The 25,750-nt window shown below is 41.3% G+C and overlaps 1 protein-coding gene across 4 annotated transcripts in view; it reads left to right on the forward strand.

The window, feature by feature from the left end:
• Positions 1-25,750, forward strand: part of MPDZ (multiple PDZ domain crumbs cell polarity complex component) — an 87,776-nt gene that overhangs the window by 25,197 nt on the left and 36,829 nt on the right. For 2 of the 4 annotated variants that reach the window (XM_086628720.1, XM_086628721.1), the window contains exons 11-21: positions 72-161; positions 2,091-2,170; positions 3,421-3,567; positions 4,153-4,320; positions 5,518-5,703; positions 9,363-9,572; positions 11,197-11,313; positions 13,852-14,010; positions 16,993-17,280; positions 18,184-18,307; positions 23,732-23,930. In XM_086628720.1, the coding sequence (XP_086484846.1) occupies positions 72-161; positions 2,091-2,170; positions 3,421-3,567; positions 4,153-4,320; positions 5,518-5,703; positions 9,363-9,572; positions 11,197-11,313; positions 13,852-14,010; positions 16,993-17,280; positions 18,184-18,307; positions 23,732-23,930 (1,768 nt within the window). Of the gene's footprint in view, positions 1-71; positions 171-2,090; positions 2,171-3,420; positions 3,568-4,152; positions 4,321-5,517; positions 5,704-9,362; positions 9,573-11,196; positions 11,314-13,851; positions 14,011-16,992; positions 17,288-18,183; positions 18,308-23,731; positions 23,931-25,750 lie in introns of all 4 variants that reach the window. The other 2 variants (XM_086628719.1, XM_086628722.1) reach the window with 2 other exon arrangements.

Consider the following 25,750-nt stretch of genomic DNA (forward strand, 5'->3'; position numbering starts at 1 on the left):
TGCCCCGAGGCATGCTGGATGAGTATTACAAGGCATGAAGTAGCTGAAAAGGCTGCTTCTTCTTTTTCCAGATAACAGTGAAGCAGAACAGGGATCCCCATCTCTGCCATGCAGTGCCGGTGTGGTGAATATTGGAGAGGACATGAAACAACAGGAAGCAGGTTCTCAGTGTTTAATGTTTTGTTATGTGAAAATGCACTCGAGTGTGCTTACACAGAGATCGGGTGTTTCGTGTGCCTTTCTGTCTCCCGTGTGCTGCGTAGCTGAAGTAATCATACATGTAAGCATGGACTGCTGAGTGCTTTGAGATCACTGACTACTGTGTGTCTCTGAAAAAAATTCTGTGTCAGAGATGTCACATGAAGCAGTCTGGTTTTACTACATGCTCAGCCCTCTTTTTAGTCTAGTTTTGTGTTTCTAGTCTTTTTAGACTAGTTGTGTATTAAAATTTTTCCCTCCTTTTTTTCCAACGTGCCTTATTGTGCTACGTGCCTGCAGCTGCCCAGATGCAGTTTCAGGACTTCTTCCTCTTCTGATAAACTTCCTTTTCACAAATTCCTGAGCTTGCGTTGATTCAATCTATGTTCTCTGATAATGTTTGAAATTCAGTCAGTTCTGGTGTACTGATGCACTTGGATGTTTCCCATACTCTTTGTGGGAATTCTAATGGGTATTTTAATTTGCCTCTTGAGCCGTTAGGGCACTGCGTTACATTTTGGAATTCCTATGTGATGATGTGTTTTCCAGATTGAGACAGCACTTGATGTATTTTCTAACATTTTCCGCTTCAAAAGCATCACCGATATGGGTTCTGTAATATTTATCTTTTCATAACTTAGGCTTTTCATTGTCCTACATAGCTGAAGAATTTATTTTTAAGACCTTCAGATGTTGCAAGGTCTCTGCTTTGGGGAAAGTATTGTCATATTTGAATGCCACACAACACCAGGCTTTATTTTTAGCAATGCGTCTGAGCAACAACTAGATTTAAAACACTGTTTGAGGCTGTTATTCACTTTAAATTCGCACTGAAAGTCAGTGGGAGTTGGGAACTTAAGCTTGTATTGAAGATACTAGTCTTCACCTCTGATGAGCATCCACATCTGACGAGTTTCTTTTGGTAGTTACTGCAGGCACAGCACAGGCCATGGACCTTGAATATATAGGGTCTGTTTTAAACTGCTGTGTTTCCTGACTGTTGTATCTAAATACTGCTCTTTATTTTTTCCTGCCCTAGAATCTAAACAGTGTGAATGAGGGGTAAATGAGCAGGAGGAAAGCATTTCTTTGTTTTTGCAGCCTTCAGATAAACTTGCAGTCAAGTTAAGAGTTGCTGCACTTTGCCGCCTAGCCTGTCATTACATTTTTCACAGCTTCATTACTCTTCTCCCCTCCTTCCCTTCCAATTTCATTTCTGCTCTTTAGCTCATTAGAGTTATTTCTCATTGCATGTGTGCACGTATGTGAATCTAACAACAAAAAAAAAGGGATAAGAGCTAGGACTTGAGTTCTCTCACTGCCCTCTAGGGCCTCTGGTTTCAGAGTATCTTTTGCAGTTGTGTATGTAGTGTGGAAAGTACAAAAACTCCAGATTTTGTTCCTTGGACACTCTCTGTAAAACTCAGGATCTGTCCAAAAGCATCAGTATGTGGTATCACATAGGTAATTATTTTGGCCATCTCCCTAAATCAATCTGATCAGCCTACATACAGTCTGGTTTAATAAATGTCCGGGGCATGCATGTAACTTTTTCATTCGCTTTGTGCCCATTATCTTGTAAAGCTGCATTAAATTTAGTCAGTGCTGAGGCTAGAGTGGATACGTGTCCTTTCTTCTCAGCCATTCACACCAAACTTTTTGACTGAACTTCAGTTTTGTGGGAGTGGGATCTAATACTATTTTGCAAGTTTTCCTCTGGTAAACCCAAGTCTGATGAGACAAAACATGTCAAATTTTAGTCATATTTAGGAGAATTCTGGCACGACAGGAATGATTTTGATGTCTTGCACGGTACATATACTTTATCCTACCTATAGGAATAGACAGGACATTTTACTGTCTATCACAGTAATCTCAGACATAACTTTCAGATTTCCAGTTAACTACTACAGAAGAAGCAGCCACGAAGGCAAAGTGGCAGAGGATTATGGGTTTGAACTATGAAATAGTGGTAAGTAAGCTTTGATTAATGTTACTAAATGCCCTTTGATCTGTCCACCTATTATGTTGCTAACATACAGATAAAAATGTTTGTATTGAATTTGTTTCTTTATAAATAAAGCTCGTACATGTGCTCCTCAATCTGTTGAGATTATTTTATTTTGATTATGGATTTTGAGTGTAGATACATGATTTTCTGTATTGATTTTAGCAAAATAATCACAGGCTTCGTAGGTTACTGTGCCTGTGAGTAACGTTTCACAGATTTCCTGGCTTCAAGAGGATAAATGTGTATTAGAGGAAAAAATAACATTTAAAGTGAACGTCAGAGCTCCCTTCAGTAGCCACAATTTGAAGCTGGTGCTTGAAACGTCCTGCCCATTCTGCATACTGAATGAATTGTTTGATGTAATGATCTAAATAACACCTAGGACATTTAATGTAGATACAGCTGAAAAGCAGTATCTGAGTTCAGGACTTCATTTCAGAGTTGTATGCCAGAGCAGTAGTCTCTGCAGAAGTATGTATAGTTCAATATATTGCTGTCATGCACAGTCCCCACTTGTTTGTGCTGAGAGGGTATGTGATCAAAGTTTCATTTTTTACCTGGCCGTTTGCCGATCCAAGCATCCATCACATTTTTACACAAATGTGACATAGAGCCTCTTCCCCATCTGGCATGTATCACGTTGGATTGGGCTGTTTCAGCTCCTGTGCTTAAAAAAGGGGCTTTTCTTGTTCTTGGGTGAGCATCTGAAGCACCACGTAAAGGCAGGTAAAAAAATAGGTTTGTGATGCTGACCTTCCGTCCACATGCATGCAGCAACATAGTCGTGTTACTCCAGACAGGGTATTTTGGTCTGTTGTGGTTCCTGGTTAGCACTCTCTGAGTCTGTAACAGCAGTTTCCTTTCCAGAATAGTCCACTCTTACATGGTTGTGTAGCTTTCACTAAATGTGGCCTGCAGATTTTAGTTTTTATCTGGTGTTTGGTTTTGCCTCTCAATGCTTTTCATCTTACTGGGAGGGTGAAGTTGGATTCTTTCTTTTGAGCTGCAGTTGTTACTTCTCCCAGTGTTGTTGAAAACCTTAAGTTAGTAACTTTGGTTGCTTTTGCAGTCTAAAAGTCTGCGTTACACATGACAATATTTCTTGTTTCTCACTTCTGGAATATACACCTCATTGTGTGTAAATTGAAACTGAATGTAACAGGCACAACTGTAATTATGCCAAATGTAACCATTTCTTAACCTTATTTTAGGTGGCTGTAGTTAACAAATTCAGTGAAAGCAGCGGATTAGGGATAAGCCTGGAAGCTACAGTGGGACATCATTTCATCAGATCTATCTTACCAGAGGGGCCAGTGGGACGAAGCGGCAAACTGTTCAGTGGAGATGAGCTGCTGGAAGTAAGGAAAAATACTGCTTCATCTTAGTCTGCATGCTTCTCACAAGTTGTGACTTTGGGAATGTGGCATATCTAAGTGCATACCAGCCGTAACCAGAACTGCTTGAGCAGTCATTTTCTGAGCACTTCAGGCATATTTATATGAATGCTTGTGCTTACATGCATTTCTCAGCTAATAGCCAATTTTTCAGATGCGTTTCAAGGTCAACAAAAAAGAATACCTAGCAAAAGCATTAAGATTTAATAGGAATATCCCTACACAGTGAAGGGACTAAACACTTGTTTATTTTTCTAAATAATTTTCTTAGAATTAAAATGTGAATTTCGTTCATGCAAATGGAAGAAACGTGAGGAGACAGAGCGTGTGTTGTTTTTAGGGTGGCGTCACACAATTTAAGAGACTGTCCATTCAGTTCAAAACTTACTTGGTGATTAAGGGTTGATTTTGATTAAGGGTTGACAATGTCCTTTAGCCTGGCGTTTTTTTAGTTGTGGCTTTTTTTTTTTAAATTAGATGATTAGTGGTTTTTTTTAACCTGTTTTTGTTCATTGTACTTTAAATGCTATGTGTTCTTTATTTATTGAGGTGAATGAGATCTCTTTGCTTGGAGAAAACCACAAGGATGTTGTCAATATCTTGAAAGAACTGCCTATTAAGGTGACAATGGTGTGCTGTCGTCCGGTAGCTCCCGCCATCACGCACTCAGAAGTGCTGGAGAGTCTAAGTCTATCTGAGGTTCAGCTCACAGAAAAGGTATTTTGTTTTATAAAAATCACTGAGAAAATGACTGTTTCCTTGGGAAAAAACATACGAAGTTCTTGTACAAGATGAGAACAACATTTTACTATTTCAGGGCTTGGAACCAGATAGATAGAAAAAGGCAAATTATGTTCATCAACTATACTTCTGGCCAACCAGAAGATGTGAGTCCTGGTAGATCATGGGCAGAAATATTCTGTGGCGCAAGTCTTATAGAATCATGGAATGGTTTGGGTTGGAAGGAAACTCAAAGATGATCCAGTTCCAACCCCCCTGCCATGGGCAGGGACACCCTCCACTACACCAGGTTGCCCAAAGCCTCACCGAGCCTGGCCATGAACACTTCCAGGGATGGGGCATCCACAACTTCTCTGGGCAACTTGTTCCAGTGCCTCACCACCCTCTAATTCTAGTTATCCACCTTCTTATCTACCCAAGTACTTAACTTCTGTTCTGCAGGTGGGCCATGGTGGTATGGCACACTGCACTTTGTGTTCTTTAGAATCTGAGCGTATTTAATCTGGTTTTGAACTTTGCTTTTTGAGTTTGTGTTGTGCAGACCTGCGTGTGCATTCGCTGTCAGACACACTCCTGTCACTCACAGGTGCAAAGCTCCGAACATGTAGGAATGGTCTGCTATATAGTGTATAAAGCAATAGCATTTGTATGAAAAGAGGCACAGTTAATTCTGAGTTCTGGGCAAGGCACCAAATCCAGCTTATTCAAATCCCTTGAAACCAAGGGAAGAGGAAAGCGTCTGTGTGTGCATATGTATGTGCGTGTGTCTTTTTTCTTTTTTCAAATGTTCTGACTCCTGTCAGTGCTACTATGTTTAGATCAAGGCATGTTTTTAGATATACCATTTAATAACGGATATTTCCTCTGTATTTGAATACAAGTACTAATGAAGTTTTCTGAAGTTTTTAGTTTGACAGCAATACGATTTTGTAAATATTTTTTTGCAGTGAGTACTTTTGTATACTTGCAGCATAGCTATTTTGTTACCAGGACATATGAATTCTCTGCTAGGTTTGTCGGACTTGTTTGTTAACTCTGATGAGTGCTTGCACTTTCTCTGCGTTTAGAGAAGCATCACTTAGTTTTTATCTTGCTCTTCGTGAACAGAGTTTTGTCTCTGCAGGTTCACAAACATCTACATTTTATTGGTGAACATTCATTGGTTTTTTTCAGGCTCACATAGAACTTGGATTCATTGGCTCCTCGGACACAGAGCAAGCAGCTTTGGAAATAGCTGACGAGGGTCAGAGTATGGAAGAGGTGCAAAGTTCATCTTTGGCGATGTGGGAAACAGAAATACAGCACATTGAGCTGGAAAAAGGGAGTATGGGACTTGGATTTAGCATATTGGACTACCAGGTAACTTCTGTACCCCTTTCTTTGAGTAGAGGAGAAAATACTTCGTAATGTTTGGATCTTGCAATGTGATCTAAATACGTGTTTTAAGCGTAGATGTTAATGGAAACCAAGCCATACAGTAAAGCTAAACGGATGTCACTACTGGTGAGCATCCCACTAGCTACATTACTTATTCCTCTTCCTGTATTAAGACTATGTGTTGTAATGATAATACTGATCCAGAAAAATAGATAATCTGTAATATACTGAGGTCTTCAGAAAGCTCATCTGCTAGTGGCCCAGGGGCAATGAATGATGTAGTCAGAATGTTCAGGCATTTAGCCAATTTAGCCATGTGCTTTGCACCTGCAGTGAGGTGCTTAGGGCAAGATCCTATAAAAGACTTAGGTGCTTAAAGCAGGATTTACTAAAATCCAGAACTGCAATTCCGAAATCACGTGCTTAGCTGCTGTCTGTCCAGGACATGCCTAAAGCACCCATGCATTTTGTGTTTGACTTCAAAATTCCTGGGTATCTCAAGCTGTGATTCTTGGTGTGTCCTGATGAACAGTTCAGTGCCTGTCTTCTGCCTGCACTTGGTCAAGATCCCAGAGCAAATGTTCCTCCTGTTCCTAGTTGTCACAGTGGATGATTTTTAATTTGTTCAAAGTCACGTAATTTCTCCCTGCGGTCAGTGTAGGCTTTTGCCCAGCTGCTTGGTGGTGCTGCAGGATCCGGTCTCCTCCCAGGTCTCTGCTGGATCTTGTCCCTAAGAGTATATGCATTTGCATCTGGAGATCACTTCCAGGTGGAAATTATGCCTACAGGGCACTGCTTAGAATTAACGTGTACCTCAGCAGTATTTTGCATTTACACACTTCTCAAGGTGAAGAACAGTGTAGGTTAATAATCTAAAGGCGTAAAAGGATAAAGGCGTAGTCAAGTGTCTTTTATGAAACAGAGTATTTGGAGTCCTCGTCAGCACAAAGTAAGGCACGTTTTTGCTTCAGCCTCTTCTGAGTCGTTGCCACAAATGGTGGTTGCCTTTGCGGTTAGTTACTGGATTTTGTTTATGGATGGTTGTGGTGATTTAACTCCAGCTGGCAGCGAAGCACCACCCAGCTGCCCGCTCACTCCGCCTCCATGGGGTGGGGGACAGCATCAGACGAGTAAAAGTCAGAAAGCTTGTTGGTTGAGATAAAGGCAGTTGAATAGGCAAAACAAAAGCCACACATGCAAGCAAAGCAAAGCAAGGAATTCATTCACCACTTCCCTTTGGCAGGCAGGTGTTCAGCCATCTCCAGGGAAGCCGGGCTCTGTCAAGCGTAACAGTTACTTGGGAAGACAAACGCCATCACTCCAAACATCCCCCCTTCTTTCTTCTTCCCCCAGCTTTATATGCTGGGCATGACCTCATATGGTGTGGAATATCCCTTTGGTCAGTTGGGGACAGCTGTCCCAGCTGTGTCCCCTCCCAACTCCTGTGCACCCCCAGCCTCCTTGCTGGTGGGGTGGGGTGAGGAGCAGAAGGGCCCTGACTCTGTGTAGCCCTGCTCAGCAAGAACGAAAACGTCCCTGTGTTACCAACACTGTTTCCAGCACAGATCCAAAACATAGCCCCATACTAGCTGCTGCGAAGAAAATTAGCTCCATCCCAGCCAAAACCAGCACAAAGGCAATACTGATGGGTTATGGAAAGTACCTTAAATTGTTTTATATATTTTACAAATGTGAGCTGGATTGTATCCTACAGCTGTAGTCAGCTTTCTGAAACTTACCTTTCCTTTGATGTTACAATATTTGTGATTTGTCCTGTGTTCTTTTCTTTGAGACGTTAAAACGTTTTTTTGTCACTGAAGTTTCTGCTTTCATTTAAGACTGCGAACAGTGAGATTTAGCTTTGTATTTTGCTTTTTCCATTAAATTTTCAATTAATTTCAATAAATAGTGACTAAAGTTAAGGACTGCTACGTTCATACTAATAGATTCCTTGTGTTTTATACAATGCCAGGCCTGTAGGAAAGTCGACATAATTTCCTAAAAGTGATCACTTTCAGGAAAAGTGATCACATACACTAGAGAGGTGTTTGTTGTTTTTTTTTTTCCTCAAAAAATGTGTCATGCAGTGTCATCTAAAGTGGCAGTGTAAGTACTTGTTAAAATAGCGAGGAAGATGTCAGTGTTCAGGCTTAAGCACTATCTCCAGCAATGCTGTTTGTGTTTCTCCTTGTGCAATGTTTTATTGCTCCATGGCATTTTCCTTACTGCATTAACCACCATGAAGTGTTAAGGATTTTCTTAGTGTCCTTCCCTCTATCCCTCCTGCAACGCCTCTCTCTCACATTAGCTCCAGGGTGATGTTATTGGAGCCTTCCAGTACTTAAAGGGGGCCTACAGGAAAGCTGGAGGGGGACGTTTTACAAGGATATATGGTGACATGACAAGGGGCAATGGCTTTAAAGTGAAAGAGGGCAGATTTAGATTGGATATAAGGAAGAAGTTCTTCACTCAGAGGGTGGTGAGGCACTGGAACAGGTTGCCCAGAGAAGCTGTGGCTGCTCCATCCCTGGCAGTGTTCAAGGCCAGGTTTGATGAGGCTTTGGGCAACCTGGTGTAGTGGAGGGTGTCCCTGCCTGTGGCAGGGGGGTTGGAACTAGATGATCTTTGAGGTCCCTTCCAACCTAAACCATTCTATGATTCCAAGTCCTGTGGTTTTGGGTGCTGTCTTAATGGTGTGCATCCTTTCAGATGTACATCTTGGCATGGAAGTTTGTTACAGTTGCATGCCAGTTTGTAGATGTTTGTTTTTCTCTTCCTTTCACTCTCAGTAAAGCTGGTACATTATTACATTTCTCTTTTTTTCCTGTGCACTCACTCAAGGGAATTGCCATGTGTTGGAAGTATTAACATGTAATGATGTTCCTTGTGAGTGTAATTCTGTAAGAATCATGCAAATGTGTGCACCTGTGATAATTTTTGTAACGGAATTACACGTTCTTGTTCTGAGTATTTGATGCTGGCATTTTTATAAAAATTAGTGCATTGAAGGATGGAGACTTCAAAGCTGTTTCCTTTTTTGAAAGTGAGCACCACTTTTTTTGTGTCTTGTTGATTAGAGTGCTATACTGGTATGTTCCTGTCTCCCATAAAGTGTTTAATTAGGCATGCACAAGGACTTGCCTCTTAAAAAGTGCTTTCTCAGCTGAGCAAGATCTGGTGCCATAAAGTATAAGAGAGTTATTGAAAATAAGCCCTTTGTTCCACCAGAATGCACATGTTAACTTTGCCCTGGGCTGCGCTGCCCAGCTGTATTCCCGAACCACTGGGTGTAAAGGAGGATGAGTTCTGCGGTGCTGTCATTGCTGTAGGAAGTATTTGCATTTCTGGTGCGTGATTACTCACAACAGTACGAAGAGCACTCTGCAGTTTAGCAGTATTTTATGCTTGAGATGTGTGATGGGGCGTCACACAGAAAGAAGTAATAATTTTTTCATTTAAGAACTAGAAATAGGTGGAAGTCTAAGTGTATGGGCAGTATGGACAAGAGGGTATTGTCCTGCTGAGGGTTCATCTGGAGCAGAGCTCCAGCTTTTTTAATAACCCAACTCTGCATAAAACTTAACCTCTCGACATAAAAGAGTAAACAAAATGAAATGTTTTTCTTCCTTTTGTTTAATTAGGATCCTGTTGATCCAGCCAACACTGTGATTGTGATTCGTTCATTAGTTCCTGGGGGTGTGGCCGAGCAAGATGGCAGACTTCTTCCCGGAGATAGGCTCATGTTTGTCAACGACATCAACTTGGAAAATAGCAGCCTGGAGGAAGCAGTACAAGCACTGAAAGGAGCCCCAGCAGGAACAGTTAAAATAGGAGTTGCCAAACCACTCCCTGTAAGGATTTGGGAATTCAGTGGGTGCTTTTCATGTCATTTAAGCTGGTACATGATGATCTTGATTTCTGCTTGCACTTTGTGTGCTTTGGGGTACAGCTGGGTCACTCAAAACATCCAGAAACTGTCTTTTAACAGATTCCTGTGTCTGCTTGCACGTAGGAGTGGCCTGTGTAGTATATGACTGGTGTGGTGATTGCAGGACCTTGCACACCTGTCTTGCAGCTGAGAATACAGCGAAGCGTCTTGCAACCAGCACAGTATTTCAGGCCTGCAAGTTGCCAGGCATGATTTTATGCACTTCAGAAGATTCTCTGAATGTGTGAGATGGTGACATAAAGTCAGTTTTTCGTGGTTTGCTTGGAATTTGTCTATGCCTTTGCTTTACAAGTTACTTGTGCAGTCTTTGTATTTAGACTCTGCACTTTATGTTTAAAGAATGGTAAGTAGTCTTCAGTTTATGCACCTCAAGCTGGTTATTTTAGTATATTGATGAAAATTTCAGGCTTGATTTTAGAAAGTAGGCTGTAACAATTAGAATAATTAGGTTGAAGGAGACCTAGAGTTACCGAGATAGTGTGTCGGTAAAGATACTAGTGGACTAGTAGTTTGTTAAATTCAAATCAGAAGAATGGCATCAGTTTATACACACAAGGAAGATACATTTCACTGTATTTGTAAGCCCCAGTGCAGACTTTGGGGTTCATTTTTTCTTTTAGTGAAATTACAATCCTGTAAACCTTGTGGGTGCGGATACTAAATTTTCATTCTTAATGGATCTTTGTGGAGAGGTGGGAGGGAATGGCTGATGTTTAAGTTACTAGAAACTTTCCTTTTCGTAGTAAGAGGGTACTTTTTTAACTTTGTGACATTATTTTTTTGTAGTGGGGACTCTGTGTTGCACAGTATAATGTCTTGCAAATCAGCGTTTTCATACTTAAGAAGATGTCACTCTAGAAGAGAAAACACATGCGGGTTTTGTTTCTGTTTCCAGCATTTTGTAAACGTTCAACACTTGCCCTTTAATATTTCACATATTATGCTTGCCGATCAATTAAACATTGTGAATAACCACTGGCTTTTTTGCGGTACTGAACGAACGCACCTAGCATCAAATTATGTTGGAAAAAGCTACTGGTTTATAGCCAGAATTATGTGTTGTCCTCTTGAGGCTGTTCCACTCAACAACTGCAGTCTTAAAACACAGACAGGGGATGCAGTCTTCCTGCCTTCTAACAAGATTACTGTGCCGATAGCGAGGTTGTAAAGGCCTCTGCAGTTAGACTCTCCCTGCTGGCAGGTCTGTTGGCAGTTTTAGTATTTGTTTACTAAGAACAGAAATTAAAAATGAGTTTAGATGAAGCTGTGGGCTCTGTGATATAGCTGGACAGGCCTTTTCGTTACTTGGGGTGTAAAATGAGATGTGAAGCTGAATCAGTATCAGTTCAGGTAAATCTGAAAAAAACACCTTGTCTGTCTACCTACCCAGCACTGTGACTGTGATTGAAATGAGCTCTGTGCTGCATTTGGGGTTCGTGTGCCTCTCTGAACGCCCACACGTAACGCGCTCTGCACGCCCTGCGTCCTGGCCACTCATCCAACTCAGAGCTTCGTTCTTTCTGCAGCTTTCACCAGAGGAGGGCTATGTCTCTGCTAAGGAAGATTGCTTTTTCTACACTGCCCAGTCACATGAGGAGGAGGGGCCAGCTGATGCAGCCCTCTTCCGTGCTGAGCTGGCTCTGGTTAGTGGCCCAACTTACCGAAGATTTCTTAAGTCTTTGCATTTTGTCATGAAAGAGGTTGCTTTGTCACTGTTCATGCTTATTTTTTAGTGTTTACTGTCACCACATTACTCATCCGCCATAGCTGGGATGGATCCCCAAATGGTAGAAACTGGCATCTTGGAGATTTTGGCTGTTTGCATGAGCTGTGAATCTGGCCTGTGATATGTTAGTTGCTGGAAAAAAAGGAAGTACTTTACTGAGATTTTCAAAAGTGCATGGCTAACCATTTCTTGCATGCACCGAGTATCCCTTTGAAAATCTCACCTGGTGTAGAGAAGTATTCATGTGCTTATTTTGTAAATGAATCTCTTCATCTGTATATCAGAATATATCACTTCTCTACCTTGAAAAGTTTTTGGAACTCTCTTTTTGCATGTAAGCCAGCCTTAAAAGGAATGCTGTCTGTCTTCAAAAGCTGCCAATGCTTCCTCCTAATAGTATTCCTTAGACTTCAGCATCAATCAGTGATTATGAGATTTGCAGGGTCAAAAGGTGTTTATTTGTGTAAACGATGTGGCTGACCTGAGCATTCAGTGCCTTACATAGCCCAGAAGTTACCAATAAGAACTCAGCTAAAAAAAGACAAAGGAAATAGGACTGGACAAAAAAAAACCCAAACCAAAAAAAACCCCACCCCAAAACCGGAATATAAATATATTCTGGGTGTGTCTCTCATGGTTATTTGCACTGATCTGGGACTGGTACTGAAGTTAGCTGGCCCTCATTTTTGGGGACATGAGTAGGGAAGCAGTTTCTACTAAATACTAGAACTGAATTAATTAGAAAAAAAAAAACAAGATCAAGCAAAAATCTGAAATGGATTCTTCCAAGGCAAAAATCTCTGAATTACTGATTCTCGTATGTTGGCTGTTTTTTCCCATTTGCAAATGACAAGCTGATTTTAATAACTTGCTTTTAAACAAGACTACCTGTTTTTATTTCTGCAGTTTGTTAACTTGGTACAGTAGTTAGATAATAGGACTTACCTTATTGTATTCATTGAGAAGAAGTACGAAGAAGCCAGGTTATATATTGTAAATATCCTTCAATTAAAGATGTGTTGAAAGGATCAGATTAAAACTTCAGTATTTAAAAATTTGAGTTCTAGCTGTGATTCATACAAAAAAAAAATTGTGGAAGAACAATGAAAATATTATGACAGGTAATAATATGGTTAAATCATCAACTCTGTCAGCTGTCTGAATGTGCAAACTATGGAACTGAATGTGCCGCCACCCAGCTGAAGATGCATTTGCAGAACGAACTCGTGAGATACTGTTTTTCATAGATAAATCTGCACTCAGATTCTGCAGGTCCGTCCCTGTTTTTTGCAGTGTAGCTCCAGTAACGCTCGTCTGCATTTCCCACAAGATGGGCTGAAAGTAAGTTACACCAAAGGAGCAGTTTGAATTAGCTGTTAAGTCTTCAAGGTTGAGGCAACAAAAAATGGATCACTTGTACCCCAAAAAGGCATCAGTGTGTTGAATCACTGCAGATTGTTGCTGTTTGCTGTTGTGAATCTGACATAATGAGTTCATAGTGTGATTAACCACAGAGGCTGGAAAACAGCCCTCAAATCCCATCTCTGCAGATGGGTGCACTTGGCTGCTTCATACAAGTTTACGGTATGGTCCTGGCTCTCACTGATAATTTTTGTTAGCATACACTGCTTTCTGGCGCTCTGCCAAGGCAGATAAAATTATAATCAAAGTGTAGTAGTATGTGGAGCACCATAAATTAAGTCTTTTAGGACTTAATTTTATTATAGTGTTTGAAAGTATATGAATCTTGAAAAAAATTACATTTCATTTAAGGAGAAAGAAAGCAAAAAGTACTGCCCATGCCCATGACTGGAACTCTTTTTAAAATGTTATTTCTCATGTAAGTCAGGAGAATTGTCCATGTTAATCTTGTTGTCAAATGTAAAATATTTTGTATATCATAAAAAATAATATGATAAATATTTCTTAGAAATGTATTGAAAAGCATTCCAGTTTCCAAAAGATTATTTCTTGTATCCTTTTAAAAACAACCAAATCTATGAAGTTGAGTAGCGGGAACATTCTTGACAGGTGGCACTAAAAGAAGCTCGTTCTTTTTTTCAGTGCTTATTCTTGTAAAAGAAAATCAAAAAGAAAAAAAAAAATGCCCTCAACAAATCAAAATTTTGATGCTAGGGACTACAGCAGAGTTCTCCCAATGCCTCATACTTCTATTAACGGGCATCAGCCTGCCTTAGCCCTGCAACTCATTCCAGTTGAGACTCTCACTTTACTTCAGATGTTTTTCTCAATCTCTGAAGATGTAGCAGCATGAATTGTAACTGGAATCAGAAATATGCTATGCAAATATAACTTCAATGTAAAACATGGAAGGGGGAAAAAAGAAAGAAGGGAAGTGTCAGTCAGTGTGTAGCGGCTGAGGTGCATGTGCTCGGGGCTTATGTGGTGTGAGGGTAACAGCTAGCCTGGCTGATTGAATTGCTTTTCTTGTTAGGTGGACTCCAGTGAGGCAGATCTCGCGGATGAGTCCACGTTTGAGTCGCAGTATTCTCCGGAGAGTGACGTCTTCCAGGCTTCAATGATAGCTCTGCATGGCAACGCCTGTGGCAGCGAGCTGAGCTACAGCTTCTCTCTTCCATTGGCAGCTCCCAAGGTAAAAAGGATGGTTCTGTTGATGGCAGGCGTTGATTGTAAGTTTTAAAAGGCTGTATTTATTGTTAGATACGAATGCGTTGTGTCATCCCGGTTCAAACCGCGCTGTTTGTTACCAGATTAAAGTGGAGTTTTGCTTAGGGTGGTGCTGGTGTCTTTCAGACACCTGTGTTGAAGAGAGAGGCAGCTAGAAGGTTGAAAGCTTAGATCTGTGTTTTGTATAGCTGGATAGAGTATGGTTAGATGTTTGTAGGGTTAAAGCTATGGTGAGCAGTCTGCTACAGAAATTTATTGTTACTTCAGAGCGTAGTAAAGAGCGGTAACACAAAATAACTTAATTATTCAACAGTATTTTAGGTATGGAAAGCCAGGAGTTGAGTTTTCATCCGAAGCTTTGCTTTTCTGCTTCATAGTTAGTATGTTTGCTGATTCTTTTACTGAATTCTTGAATGAAATGTTCATAATGATACCGTAATTAAAAGTAAATCTAGAGATATCAAACCTCTGATTACTAATAATTTCTATTTAAAGTCAATAAATGACAATAAATTCTTTAAGAGTAACACAAAGATCAGTATCTTTTTTCTTGGTGGTCACGTACCCATAATAACTTGATTTTTTTGTATTGGAGTTGGTGTTTTGATTCTCTCCATGATTTTTCATGCTCCTTTTTCATGGCAATCTATAGATTTATTCCGCTAATCCAGAGTCTTCCAAGTAATTTCTCCTAGCAGTCATTTCTCCTAGCAGTCAAAGGTAGGGATGTTTGAAAGCAACATTGTAGGGATTTCTTCCAGTGTTTGCAGTCTGTGGTCTTGAATAGAGTAGTTGCTGCTTTTTCCTCCACACCTGAGCTGCAGTAACTCACTTCATCCTTTCTGCAATATGTTCAGCCCTTACAAGGCACTGGTTGGAAAGCTAAATTCATCTTCTAATGGTTTCTCCTAATCCACAGAAGAGCACATCTCTGCTGTGCCAGTGGGACAGATTGCATTGTTTAACTCTGTAATTGTTACGTAAATGGATTATGCATTTTGCATGCTAAGAAGCGTTTTATGAGATAGAGACTGGATTTACATTATAGGTCACATTGAGGCTCTAGAAAGTCTTAAGTTATTTTCAGCATTGACTTGAAGATGGCTCCAGTTTACATGTTTAACTTTTAAAGATTATGGTCCTGACTTTCCAGTGTTCCTCTCTGTGCACCAGTATGAAGTGAGTATTAAGTTCTCATGAAGTGACATTTTATACTGTACAGTTATGAGTGATTTCACAAACATAGCGAGAAAATCTATTTATAAAACTTTTGAAGGAAGTGAAATGCAGTAAAAATGAAAAAATTGCTTTTAGATGCTAAGAGGAATGCAGAGGTATTTCAGCTGTTTCTAATTGCGGGACAGTTGGCAGATTCTGAACACCTTTGGTTTCACTTTAAAAACAAGTGATGAAAAAAAACCCTTAAAGTAGTGCAAATGCTCTAATGGGGTCACACGTTGCTACAGTTACAAATTCCTGAAATCTTGTTTGCATTCAAACATTACAGCATTGGCTTTTTTTAAAGTGAAACAGTAAAAATGGACATATGCTGCAACTCTAGTATGTATATATGGCATATGGAATAAACGTTGAGTATGGTCTGGATCTTGTTTCCACTGATTTGGAAATGGCTACAAAACAGACTTAAAAGTAGATGTCCCAGCTTTCTTTGAAACCTAATGAAATAATTTAAATAGATTATAGTCCTGGTGTTCTGCCTCCAAAAGGCAGTAAATTGTTTCATTGATTACATCATGCAGATTAGCTGTATTTAGGCTTTGCTCAATTATCTTCTCAGATGTTACTTAACCCAATTATTTACAGGTGAACCTTTTTTGATGATTGTCTGGGGACAGAACAAGCATGTATGCACTTTATGAAAGATGAGAAAAGCTAATTCTAAGCATCAAATGCTGCAAAATATCCCAAAATCCTGTGAAACATGTTTTCCCCAGTTTTGGGGAAAGGAGTAGAAGAATTAGTAGCACTAATGGATAACAACTAAGAGATGGAGGTAGCAGTTCTTGTGACTGCATTTGCTACATGTCAGATAAAAGTCCTTAATATTGATACAGAGCCTCTAAGTCCAACCTCTTAAGTCCTTGATACATCTTTCAAATATCTAAGGGCATATATGTTTTTAAAATTACTTCTTGGGAAGCTCAGATAGACAATACCTGAAGATTTTTTTTTTTTTCTGAAGGTTGTGATTATTGAAATCCGTTAAAATAGTTGAAATGGAGGACCCTGGAATTGTGGAAGTCTGAACAAATTTTGGGTAGAGAACTTAATCCCAGTACTGCAGCCATAATCGGTACACTTGCAATAAGTGCTAAACTTCTGCAACTGCATCATTGTATTTCATAGTTGTCACAGTTCAAAATCTCCACGTTCATTTTTTGCTGAGATTTGATCGAGTTACTTTACCCTCTTTGTGCAGAAAGGATATCTAAATATGTTTCTACGCAGTTAAATGGATTATTAGATTGCATGCTTATTGTCTGAGCTGTTTGAAATTGCTCTTTGCTTGCTAATTGCTTTGAAAGTAAACACCTTGGTCTTGCAAAGTTCTTCTGCCTGAGAAAGACATTTGGATGCTTTAATTTTAATAACTTGCTGGACTTATATCTAGTCTGAGAATGGCTTAGAGAATGCTACTTTGCTGAATTTAGTGGAGATTTATTGATGAGTACCAAGTTAGAATTTGGCCTTCAGCAGTAACTTTGTTTTCATTGATTTCTGGTATTGAAAAGCAGAAGAAATTGTTGGAGGAATCAAGTAAATTTTATAGTAAAATGCCTGTAGGGATCTACTGAAGACACTGGTGTTACAACAAATATGTTTAAATTCTGTGAGATTAGTTTCTGTTCAAGATTTTAGCATGAAATGTACTTCTAAATTATGCTCCCAAACATGATAATTGTCTGTTGTCTCCTATGTTTAACAGTCTGTTGGAGAGGAATGTTCAAATGCTGCAGCGGATTTCCATGTGTCTGACAAGAATCTGTACAACATGGATCAGAATCAGAGAGGGAGAGAGCAAACGTCTGTAGTGGACAGTAGCCTGGAACCTGCAACTGATTTTACTAAGAAGGATCTTCTTCCTCTGGATGTTTCGGATATCAGCCAAAAGGAAGGTGAAAACACAGCAACGTGGACTGGATCTCAGACAGCAGCAGAAATTGCACTAAGTACAAGCCTTGCTGCTACCGGGCAGCTTCATCCCACTGAAAAAGTAAAGATTTTTTTTTTTTTTTAAATAATAAGTGAAAAAACTACAGAAAGGCCATATTAAACCGTAGAATCTGCTAGAACACTCACCAACACCCATATATGGTTCTTTAATTATAAAAGTCTGTCAGATGTGGTGGCTCACATCTAAACATAAGGATTTAAACCTATCCAAACCAGGAGATAATTTATGGTGTCAAGATAGTAATCTCCCAGAGACTGGTGATGCAGGAGTCTATAAAAGTCTATGCATACCCCACAGCAGTAGACACTGCTGGACTACAGTGTATGTGTTGGGCAGACCACGGGGCTTGTCTTAGCCCCTGTTAACCTCTGCAGAGGCATGGGCGTAAGGAGGAGGTGCACAGCTGGAAATCAGGCCTGGAGAGCCAAGGGGGAGTGGTGTGAAAGCCTTACATCCTGGTGTTCGTGCAAGCTTGCTCACACACTGGCCTGTGATACCGGTGTGCAAACATAATTGTCCATTATATGACAGCCACTGTGACGTGTTTCTTTTTTCTTTCATTCGGTGGTTTATTAAGAAATTCTTAAAAGAGCTGCCATTTCTTACAGGAGTTGTTACTTTAGCACTGACAGGTTGTCAGACATCTGTGGTGAACGAGTCTGAGAGCCCTTGGATTCATCCTGCTAATTTTAAGAGTGTAGCTGATGTCCCTAAATTAAAAGCATACTTTGTGGTAGATTGGCCGTGTTACCTGAATGAAAACAGAAACCTCATGTGTGTTGGTTTGATCTTTGATGGTCTGACTTTTTCAATGTCTGTGTAAGGAGTTGGTATTAATTACGCACCTAGCTTTTGTGTATAGGTAATATGCGTTCAGGACAGTACGTTGAATCGTATTTTTATCTTGGTGTTCTCAGCTGATGTTATTTTCCCTTGTGTTAGGATCAAGTGCTTTTAATGGAAAAGAGATGCCCAGTGTCTTTGGAGGGAAGTTCCACAACCCCAAATCCAGTGAAAAACATATATGAGAAGACTATCACTATCGCAAAAGGCAACTCGAGTCTAGGTGAGGTAGCTAATGTTTTTCGTAACCTGATCAAGAACATGGCTTTCTGTTTTTCTCATATGTTTACTGTGTTATTTGTAAAGACTAAACATTGTCCGTTTAGTGGGGAAATCATAACAGGATATTCATTCTTTGCTGCTCTTGCTCTGTTTGGCTATGATGACAGCTGTCACCAAGAACCCAAAAGTAAAGTGTCCAGTCTCATTGAGACACTTTTATTTACCCCATAAAGTAGTTTAGTCATTCCTAAATGTTAATAGCAGAATTGTAATATGTTGGTTTTTAATGTCTATACATTTATATAATACAGTGGAAAAGTGAGATGTAGCCAAGGAATGCTGTAGAACACCGCTTTGGTCAAAGAGCTGCAGACTAAGCTTTCAAATTTTTGTGAACATGAAATGATCTTCCTTTTTGAGGATGGTCAAAAGGATCTAAACAAGCTCTTCACTTCCTTGCCACATATTTTTACTTCTATCGTAAGTGCCTCAGTGTTTCTGAAAATCAGATCATTGACAAATTTAATAGGTGGTATTTTTAGCTCAATGATATTGTCATTTTGTAGAGAATATCAGAATTTTATACCTCTGCAATCTGCAATTTCCTGAGCATGCTGACTGGAGGCACGTTGTGGGGCGAACAGGCACAACAGGTGGAAACGTTTTTTTGCTGTCCTCTCCTGGTCTCTGGTGCAGCCTTGGGCAGTGAGAGCATCCTCCTAGGCCAGTTCCCAAGCACGAGGGAGGCATTGTCGTGGGAGGCAGTGGAGCTCCCCTCCCATTCGTGGCCAGTGTGTTCATTTGCTTTGGTTTAGGTTCCTGGTGCGGTTTCTTCCAGCCAACTGCATGTCCTTGAAGACTCTGGTGTTGGTAGGGCGGGAGTTTGCACAGGCACTGGCTGATTGCAGTGACTCCATGAGTGCTTTAAGAGGGGTTGTTCACAGAAGGACTCTGAAAGCAGCCCCTGGGCCCCTTGTTCATGAGCAGCCACCGCTCAGGACTCCCGAGGTGGGCAAGGTGCTGTGATGCTGTGGTTCAACGGGCGCTTTCACCTGGAATGAACAGCCCTGTGATGGCTGGATACTCAGTCTGCCCCATGTCGCCTTCTCCTTCGTGAGACAGCCAGCCTCCAAACTGGATCAGGAACTTACCTGATTTAAAATCAAGCTCCCCATAATATAAAGCTGTAGGCAAGGCTAATGTGGGTCTAAGTTTTGACTTTCTTTGGTGTGAGGAGCTTGGGTAACTACTGGCTTTACTGGCCTCATTGCCAGGCTGTATAAGGTATAGGTCACAGTGCAGCTCCAGGCATTCGGATTTTGTTAAAAAAGTTGTGTTTGCAGGAACTTCTTAACTCAACAGAGCAGTGTTTTTCATGTATGTCTATGAGTATTTTAAGTGCAGTGAACATACAAAAAGCAAACTTCATGTCAAGCGTAATACAGCATAAAAATAGAAACTTGAGGCAGGGAGCACATGGGCAAACGTTACAGGCATGGAAAGAAAGTCTGGCCTCTCATGTATGCATAGTATGAATATGAATAATGCCTTCTCCTGGCTTTTGGCTGGAGTCTTTTTTGTGTGCGCTCTGTCCTGGGAGGCCAGCTGGGCACGGTGACCAATTTACACACATGGCTGCACTGCTTTTAACTTCCATTTTTACAAAAGGGACTAAATCAAGAGCTGTGAATGATGTTGAAAGCTGCAGCTGCATCAGTTATTTCAGCTGAGAACTGGCACTTCTTTTTTCCTTTACAATGGTGTCACTCATAGCTTGCAGCAGCTCTTCAAATCCAGCCACAGCTGGAGCTCTAACCTTTTGATTGTGATTTTTAAAAGATAAGAGGACTGAGCACCCACATGCAAGAAGAGCTGAAATGTCCTTGTCCATTGTGATTCATTTGGCAACTCAACAATGGCGTCTCCATTTTTAACCCGAACCTGTAGCTGTCCAAAGTGTGACATCAGCCTTGAGATCTGTTGTGATGAGGCTGTCAGCATAGAAACCAAGGGTGATGTTTTTCTGAAGTGCTATTGCACTAGCCTCAGTAACACTGTTCTTTGTTACTGGCAAACACACGAAAGGATGAGGTTACAGCATTGATGGATAGGGGAAGAGCAACTGACATCATCTACCTGGACTTTTCCAAAGCATTTGATACTGTCCCACATGACATCCTTGTCTCTAAACTGGAGAGACATGGTTTTGATGGATGGACCACTCAGTGGATAAGGAATTGGCTGGATGGTCGCACTCAAAGAGTTGTGGTCAGCGGTTCAATGTCCACGTGGAGGCCTGTGACGAGTGGTGTTCCTCAGGGGTTGGTACTGGGACCAGTGCTATTTAACATCTTTGTTGGAGACATGGACAGTGGGATCGAGTGCACCCTCAGCAAGTTTGCAGATGGCACCAAGCTGTGTGGTGTGGTGGACACGCTGGAGGGAAGGGATGCCATCCAGAGGGACCTGTACAGGCTGGAGAGATGGGCCTGTGAGAACCTCATGAAGTTCAACAAGGCCAAGTGCAAGGTCCTGCACGTGGGTCAGGGCATTCCCAAGCACAAGTACAGGCTGGGCAGAGAATGGATTGAGAGCAGCTCTGAGGAGAAGGATTTGGGAGTGCTGGTGGATGAGAAGCTCAACATGAGCCAGCAATGTGCAGTGGCAGCCCAGAAAGCCAACCGTGTCCTGGGCTGCATCAAAAGCAGCGTGGGCAGCAGGTTAAGGGAGGGGATTCTGCCCCTCTGCTCTGCTCTCATGAGACCCCACCTGGAATACTGCGTTCAGCTCTGGAGTCTCCAGCACAAGAAGGACATGGAGCTGCTGGAACGAGTCCAGAGGAGGCCACAAAGATGATGCGAGGGCTGGAGCACCTCTGCTTTGAAGACAGGCTGAGAGAGTTGGGGCTGTTCAGCCTGGATAAGAGAAGGCTCCGGGGTGATCTTATTGCAGCCTTCCAGTACTTAAAGGGGGCCTACAGGAAAGCTGGAGAGGGACTTTTTCCAAGGGTGTGTAGTGATAGGACAAGGGGCAATGGCTTTAAACTGAAAGAGGACAGATTTAGATTGAATATAAGGAAGAAATTCTTCCCTCTGAAGGTGGTGAGGCACTGGAACAGGTTGACCAGAGAAGTTGTGGCTGCCCCATCCCTGGAAGTGTTCAAGGCCAGGTTGGATGAGGCTTTGGGCAACCTGGTGTAGTGGAGGGTGTCCCTGCCCGTGGCAGGGGGGTTGGAACTAGATGATCTTTGAGGTCCCTTCCAACCCTAACCGTTCCATGATTCCATGATTACTGTTGTCAAACAGCAAAGTGAGCTTCGGAATTTCACACCACATCTCAGCTGTTTCCTTGGCCGTTTGCTTTTCTGTGCATGGTGCCTGTGTTCTGTTGCAGAGTTGCGTTTACGTGCAGATCTGACCGAGTAACCTGTGTGAGCAGACCTGTCAAGAGATGGTTGTTAGGAGCAGCATGTGAGTGTAAACACTGGGGGAACCACCCCCTGGACGGTACCTGTAAGCGCCGTTTGTGATGTGCTCAACATTGCAACGTCACTAATCTAAGGTGCAAGTGACAGGCAGCTTGACCCTACGTTTTCTGACAGCAAGGTGATAAATTAGTGCCATTGTGCATCTGTGTCACAAGTCTGATACACCATGTTTAAATTATGCCAGTCCACAGCTGATGTCGTGAGTTGGCAAATCATTAATGTAAATCTCCAGTCAGTGGTAACACTATATTATTCTTTCATCAGTTTAATATAAAGTGCCATCAAGAAGATGAGTTTTGCAGTTCTTTCAAATGGTAAACCTTGACTTCCACATACAGAAACAGAGAGGTGCATACGTTCCTGTGTCTAAGAAGCTTATTGGTCAGTTCCTTGCTAATCAGTGCCACCTTCTCATGCTTTAGACAGCTGTGTTGGTCTCAACTACAAGCGGATGTGAACAGCCAACACTGTTAAGAGATTTTTATTTTTTGGAGGGAGTCCTAAAAAGCATAGCTGAGTGTCTGGTTTAGTGTTGTTCTTTAAATGGTTACAGTATTTTATTTTTTCCTCTGAGACAGGTATGTGGGCAGATGTTCGTATGGTTGGCTGAGTTTGGGTAGCCTGCATCTTCTAGCTGCCCTCTAAACTCTGTTCAGCCAGTGTGTCTCTCAAGGTCTAAGGTCACAAAGTGTTCAGTCTCTGTCTTCCGTAGCCAGTTTTGTATATAAATGGTTAGAATTTTTTCATAGTCAATGTCCGTGGAGGTTTTGCTCTGGGTAGCTATCATCTTCCTTCCTCTTACAGTCTGAACAATAAGGTAAGGGCTTGCAGACACACAGCTGCACTCACAGTGGTTGCTAGCCTGGTATTTACAGGCAAAACCAGGAGAACACGTAGTTGGGTAGTCACTGCCTCCTTCTGCAATAGATGCTCCTCTCTAAGGCACTCTTACTTCAGTGACTTCATCTGGTTAGTAAAGGAAAGCTTCCATGTTAACACACAAAAAAGAATAAAAACGAGTTTATCAGTATTAGGAAGTCCACGGAGTGGACTGCCAGGGTGCTGGCCCTTCAGCTATCTTTCTGTTTCCTTAGTGAAGAACAGTTTTTCCTGGAACTGTCATCGGGGTTGATTTCATGAGCACCAGCTGCCCTGTAAATAACAGTGACAACTCACGCGTGGAAGAACGGTCCCGAAGACGTGTGAAGCCCAGCAACACAAATAAAGTCCCCGTGGGGGAGGAGGGCGAAGAGCATCTCTGTCACATTTCCCATTATTAAAAAATAAGTGGAGTTAAATGGTGTGTGTGTAAACATGGAGAAGTAGTGTCCTGCTGTGCCACAGGTGGGGTCGTGGTGTAACTCCAGTAGCAGACTGTGTCCATCAACAGTGTGCAGGCTCTCACAGAAGTCGGAATGCTCTTGTGGACTTAAGTGGTGGCCCACCTAGGAGAGCGGGAAGACAGACATTATCCCAGTAGGATCTGATTTAGGCTTTCTGTTGAAAATAAGTGTGTGGTTGTGTGGGCCCTGTGCTCCTAATGAACTGTTTAATCATTTCACCTCTTTTCCAAAGGGAACCATCATAGCCTAAACCAAAATGTGGAGTATAAACTAATGAACCATCTAGATGAGTGTTTTAGAAGCAATTTCATTACTTTTTTTTGTTTATTTTCTGCTTAAATTTTCCACTTTTTCTTTATATCGAGCCCAGTAAGTGAAATGGCCCAAGGTAGAGTAAAGATACTGTGATTGTTATTTGTAACTGCTGTCTCCTGTTGGAAAGAAGGAAATGCAAGGGAGAATAAGAGCTTGCTGACATTGGCAGATCAGCTGGCTGGCTTTCACCTTTGCGGTCCCAGGTTACATTTCTTTCCCTTGGCACTCAAAGCTTGGGCTCTAAGACATTAATAACTGTTTCATATGTTTTTCACTATAGGGATGACAGTAAGTTCCAATAAAGATGGCTCAGGAATGATCGTCCGCAGCGTCATCCATGGAGGCTCGATAAGTCGTGATGGACGGATTGGTGTGGGTGACTGCATCCTGTCCATTAATGAAGAGTCAACCACTAACTTAACCAATGCACAAGCCCGGGCTATGCTAAGGAGGCATTCACTCATTGGACCAGATATAAAGTAGGTGAAGCTAAGTGATGAATTTATGGTAGGAAGAGACTAGTAATCAAAATTTGATTATTTATGCAAGTATTCTGAATTAAAATTTTGTTTGGTTTTACAACATGAATATACCTGTAAGCTACAGCTTCAAATGGATAATTCACCTTCAGATTACAGCTTAATGAGTTTGAAAGATAAAATCACTTTGTGTGAGAGGCTTTGGATGTTCTTAGAAAAGTTATTACTGTCATGAGTAACCATCATCATTACTGCCCTGTCTGGTTTTGTTAAAGGAATGGGATTAGTCAGAGTTTTGCATTCACAGTATGACTCTTCTAAAGAAAGTAAGGATTTCCTTGAGCTGTTTGTGTTTCTCAAGGGTAGACTGTCCTGGCTGTTGCACAAGTGATTTCATTTGATGGAGAACTTTGTAATGGATTTTGGTTTTGACTGCCAAACGGAAAGTATGACACATGACGTTAATGCAGAAAAGTCACACTAAAAACATTTTCGGTACATCTGTGACAAACAGCAGCGACAGTCTGTTTTGTGAAGTCACTTGCAAGTTTTTATTAATGCATACAAAGGAGTTGTTGCTCTAGTGCATAGATATCTGCTCTTGGGAGTACTGCTTTAAACTTGCACTAGTTAGTACTAGTTTTGAAAAATTTGCTTTCTCGATGAGAAAGTTTCTTCTTCTGAAGTTCACTCAATTTTGAGAATTTTAACTTTACCTTGAAGTACAATTCTTTCTAGCTGTCATGGTTGTGGATTTAACTTTGCCCACATGCAGCATATAGAAATGAGGTTGTTCCTGAACTCGTGGACGGTGCTCTAGACACACCAATGCTGGGTTTGCAGCTCCAAAAGTCTGGTTGCTGTTTTTGTTAGACCCATGGTAACATGGATTGGATCAGATCTGCAAATGGGATTAATGGAGCTGTTGGTAATAGAAGCCTCTGCTTATTTAGGAGGGTGGCCTTGAACGGGGTCAGTTCAATCCCAGTGCAGTTGCAGATAACCGTGGGTTTTGTTAGTTCCAAATGGACTGCAGGGCATTCTGTTCTTCCCCAGGAATATTCTAGCTTTGAAGAGACCTGACATTTCAGGAACAGGTAGGCAAAGTGTCTTCACTCCTGGGTGATAGGTTTAATTGTCTGCCCAATATCTGCCGTGCGTTCAGGATTATAATCTAATGCAAACTTGTTTAAATAGTGGGATATGCTTGTAAAATGGATTACGTTATTGCCAGTGCTGTAGTGAATACGCGTGAGTCAGTGTTGATGAAATGTAACGTTGATCATTACTGTAGGGCTTTCAAACTGTATTGTAATTCCCGTTGCCACGGCTGAAGTCAGTTGGTACGTGCGCGTGCACGTGTGTGTACGTCCGCTTGGATGCACGGATGCTAGAGCACCTTGCTCCTGTGAAGAGTCTTTTATGAGTGATCAGACACAGATGTGTTTGTTATTTGTGCTTATCCTTTTGTAGCTGCTGCATTTTACGCTGTGTGACTGTAAGTTTTGTTTTGTAGTCTTACTCTTTTGCAGATGTATCGGAAATACTAAAATCTTTTCTTAGACGTGCATATCCAGATTTTCCAGAGAAAAATACATTCCCTTTCTGAATGATCCCACAGAAAAGGGGCGGTTGCTATTCATATTCTTACTTAAGATTTTTGTCTTTCATTTTATATTTACGTTCTTCGATGCATTCTCCTGATAAGAGTTTAAAGTGAAGCTGGCTTCTGAGCATCGAAGAACTGAAAGACCACATCCTTTGGTAACTTCTAAAGGAGTCTTGAAAGAATAAGGACAATATTTTTTTGGCCTACATAA

This window comes from Tauraco erythrolophus, chromosome Z, assembly GCF_009769465.1.
Source record: "Tauraco erythrolophus isolate bTauEry1 chromosome Z, bTauEry1.pri, whole genome shotgun sequence".
Lineage (NCBI taxonomy): Eukaryota > Metazoa > Chordata > Aves > Musophagiformes > Musophagidae > Tauraco > Tauraco erythrolophus.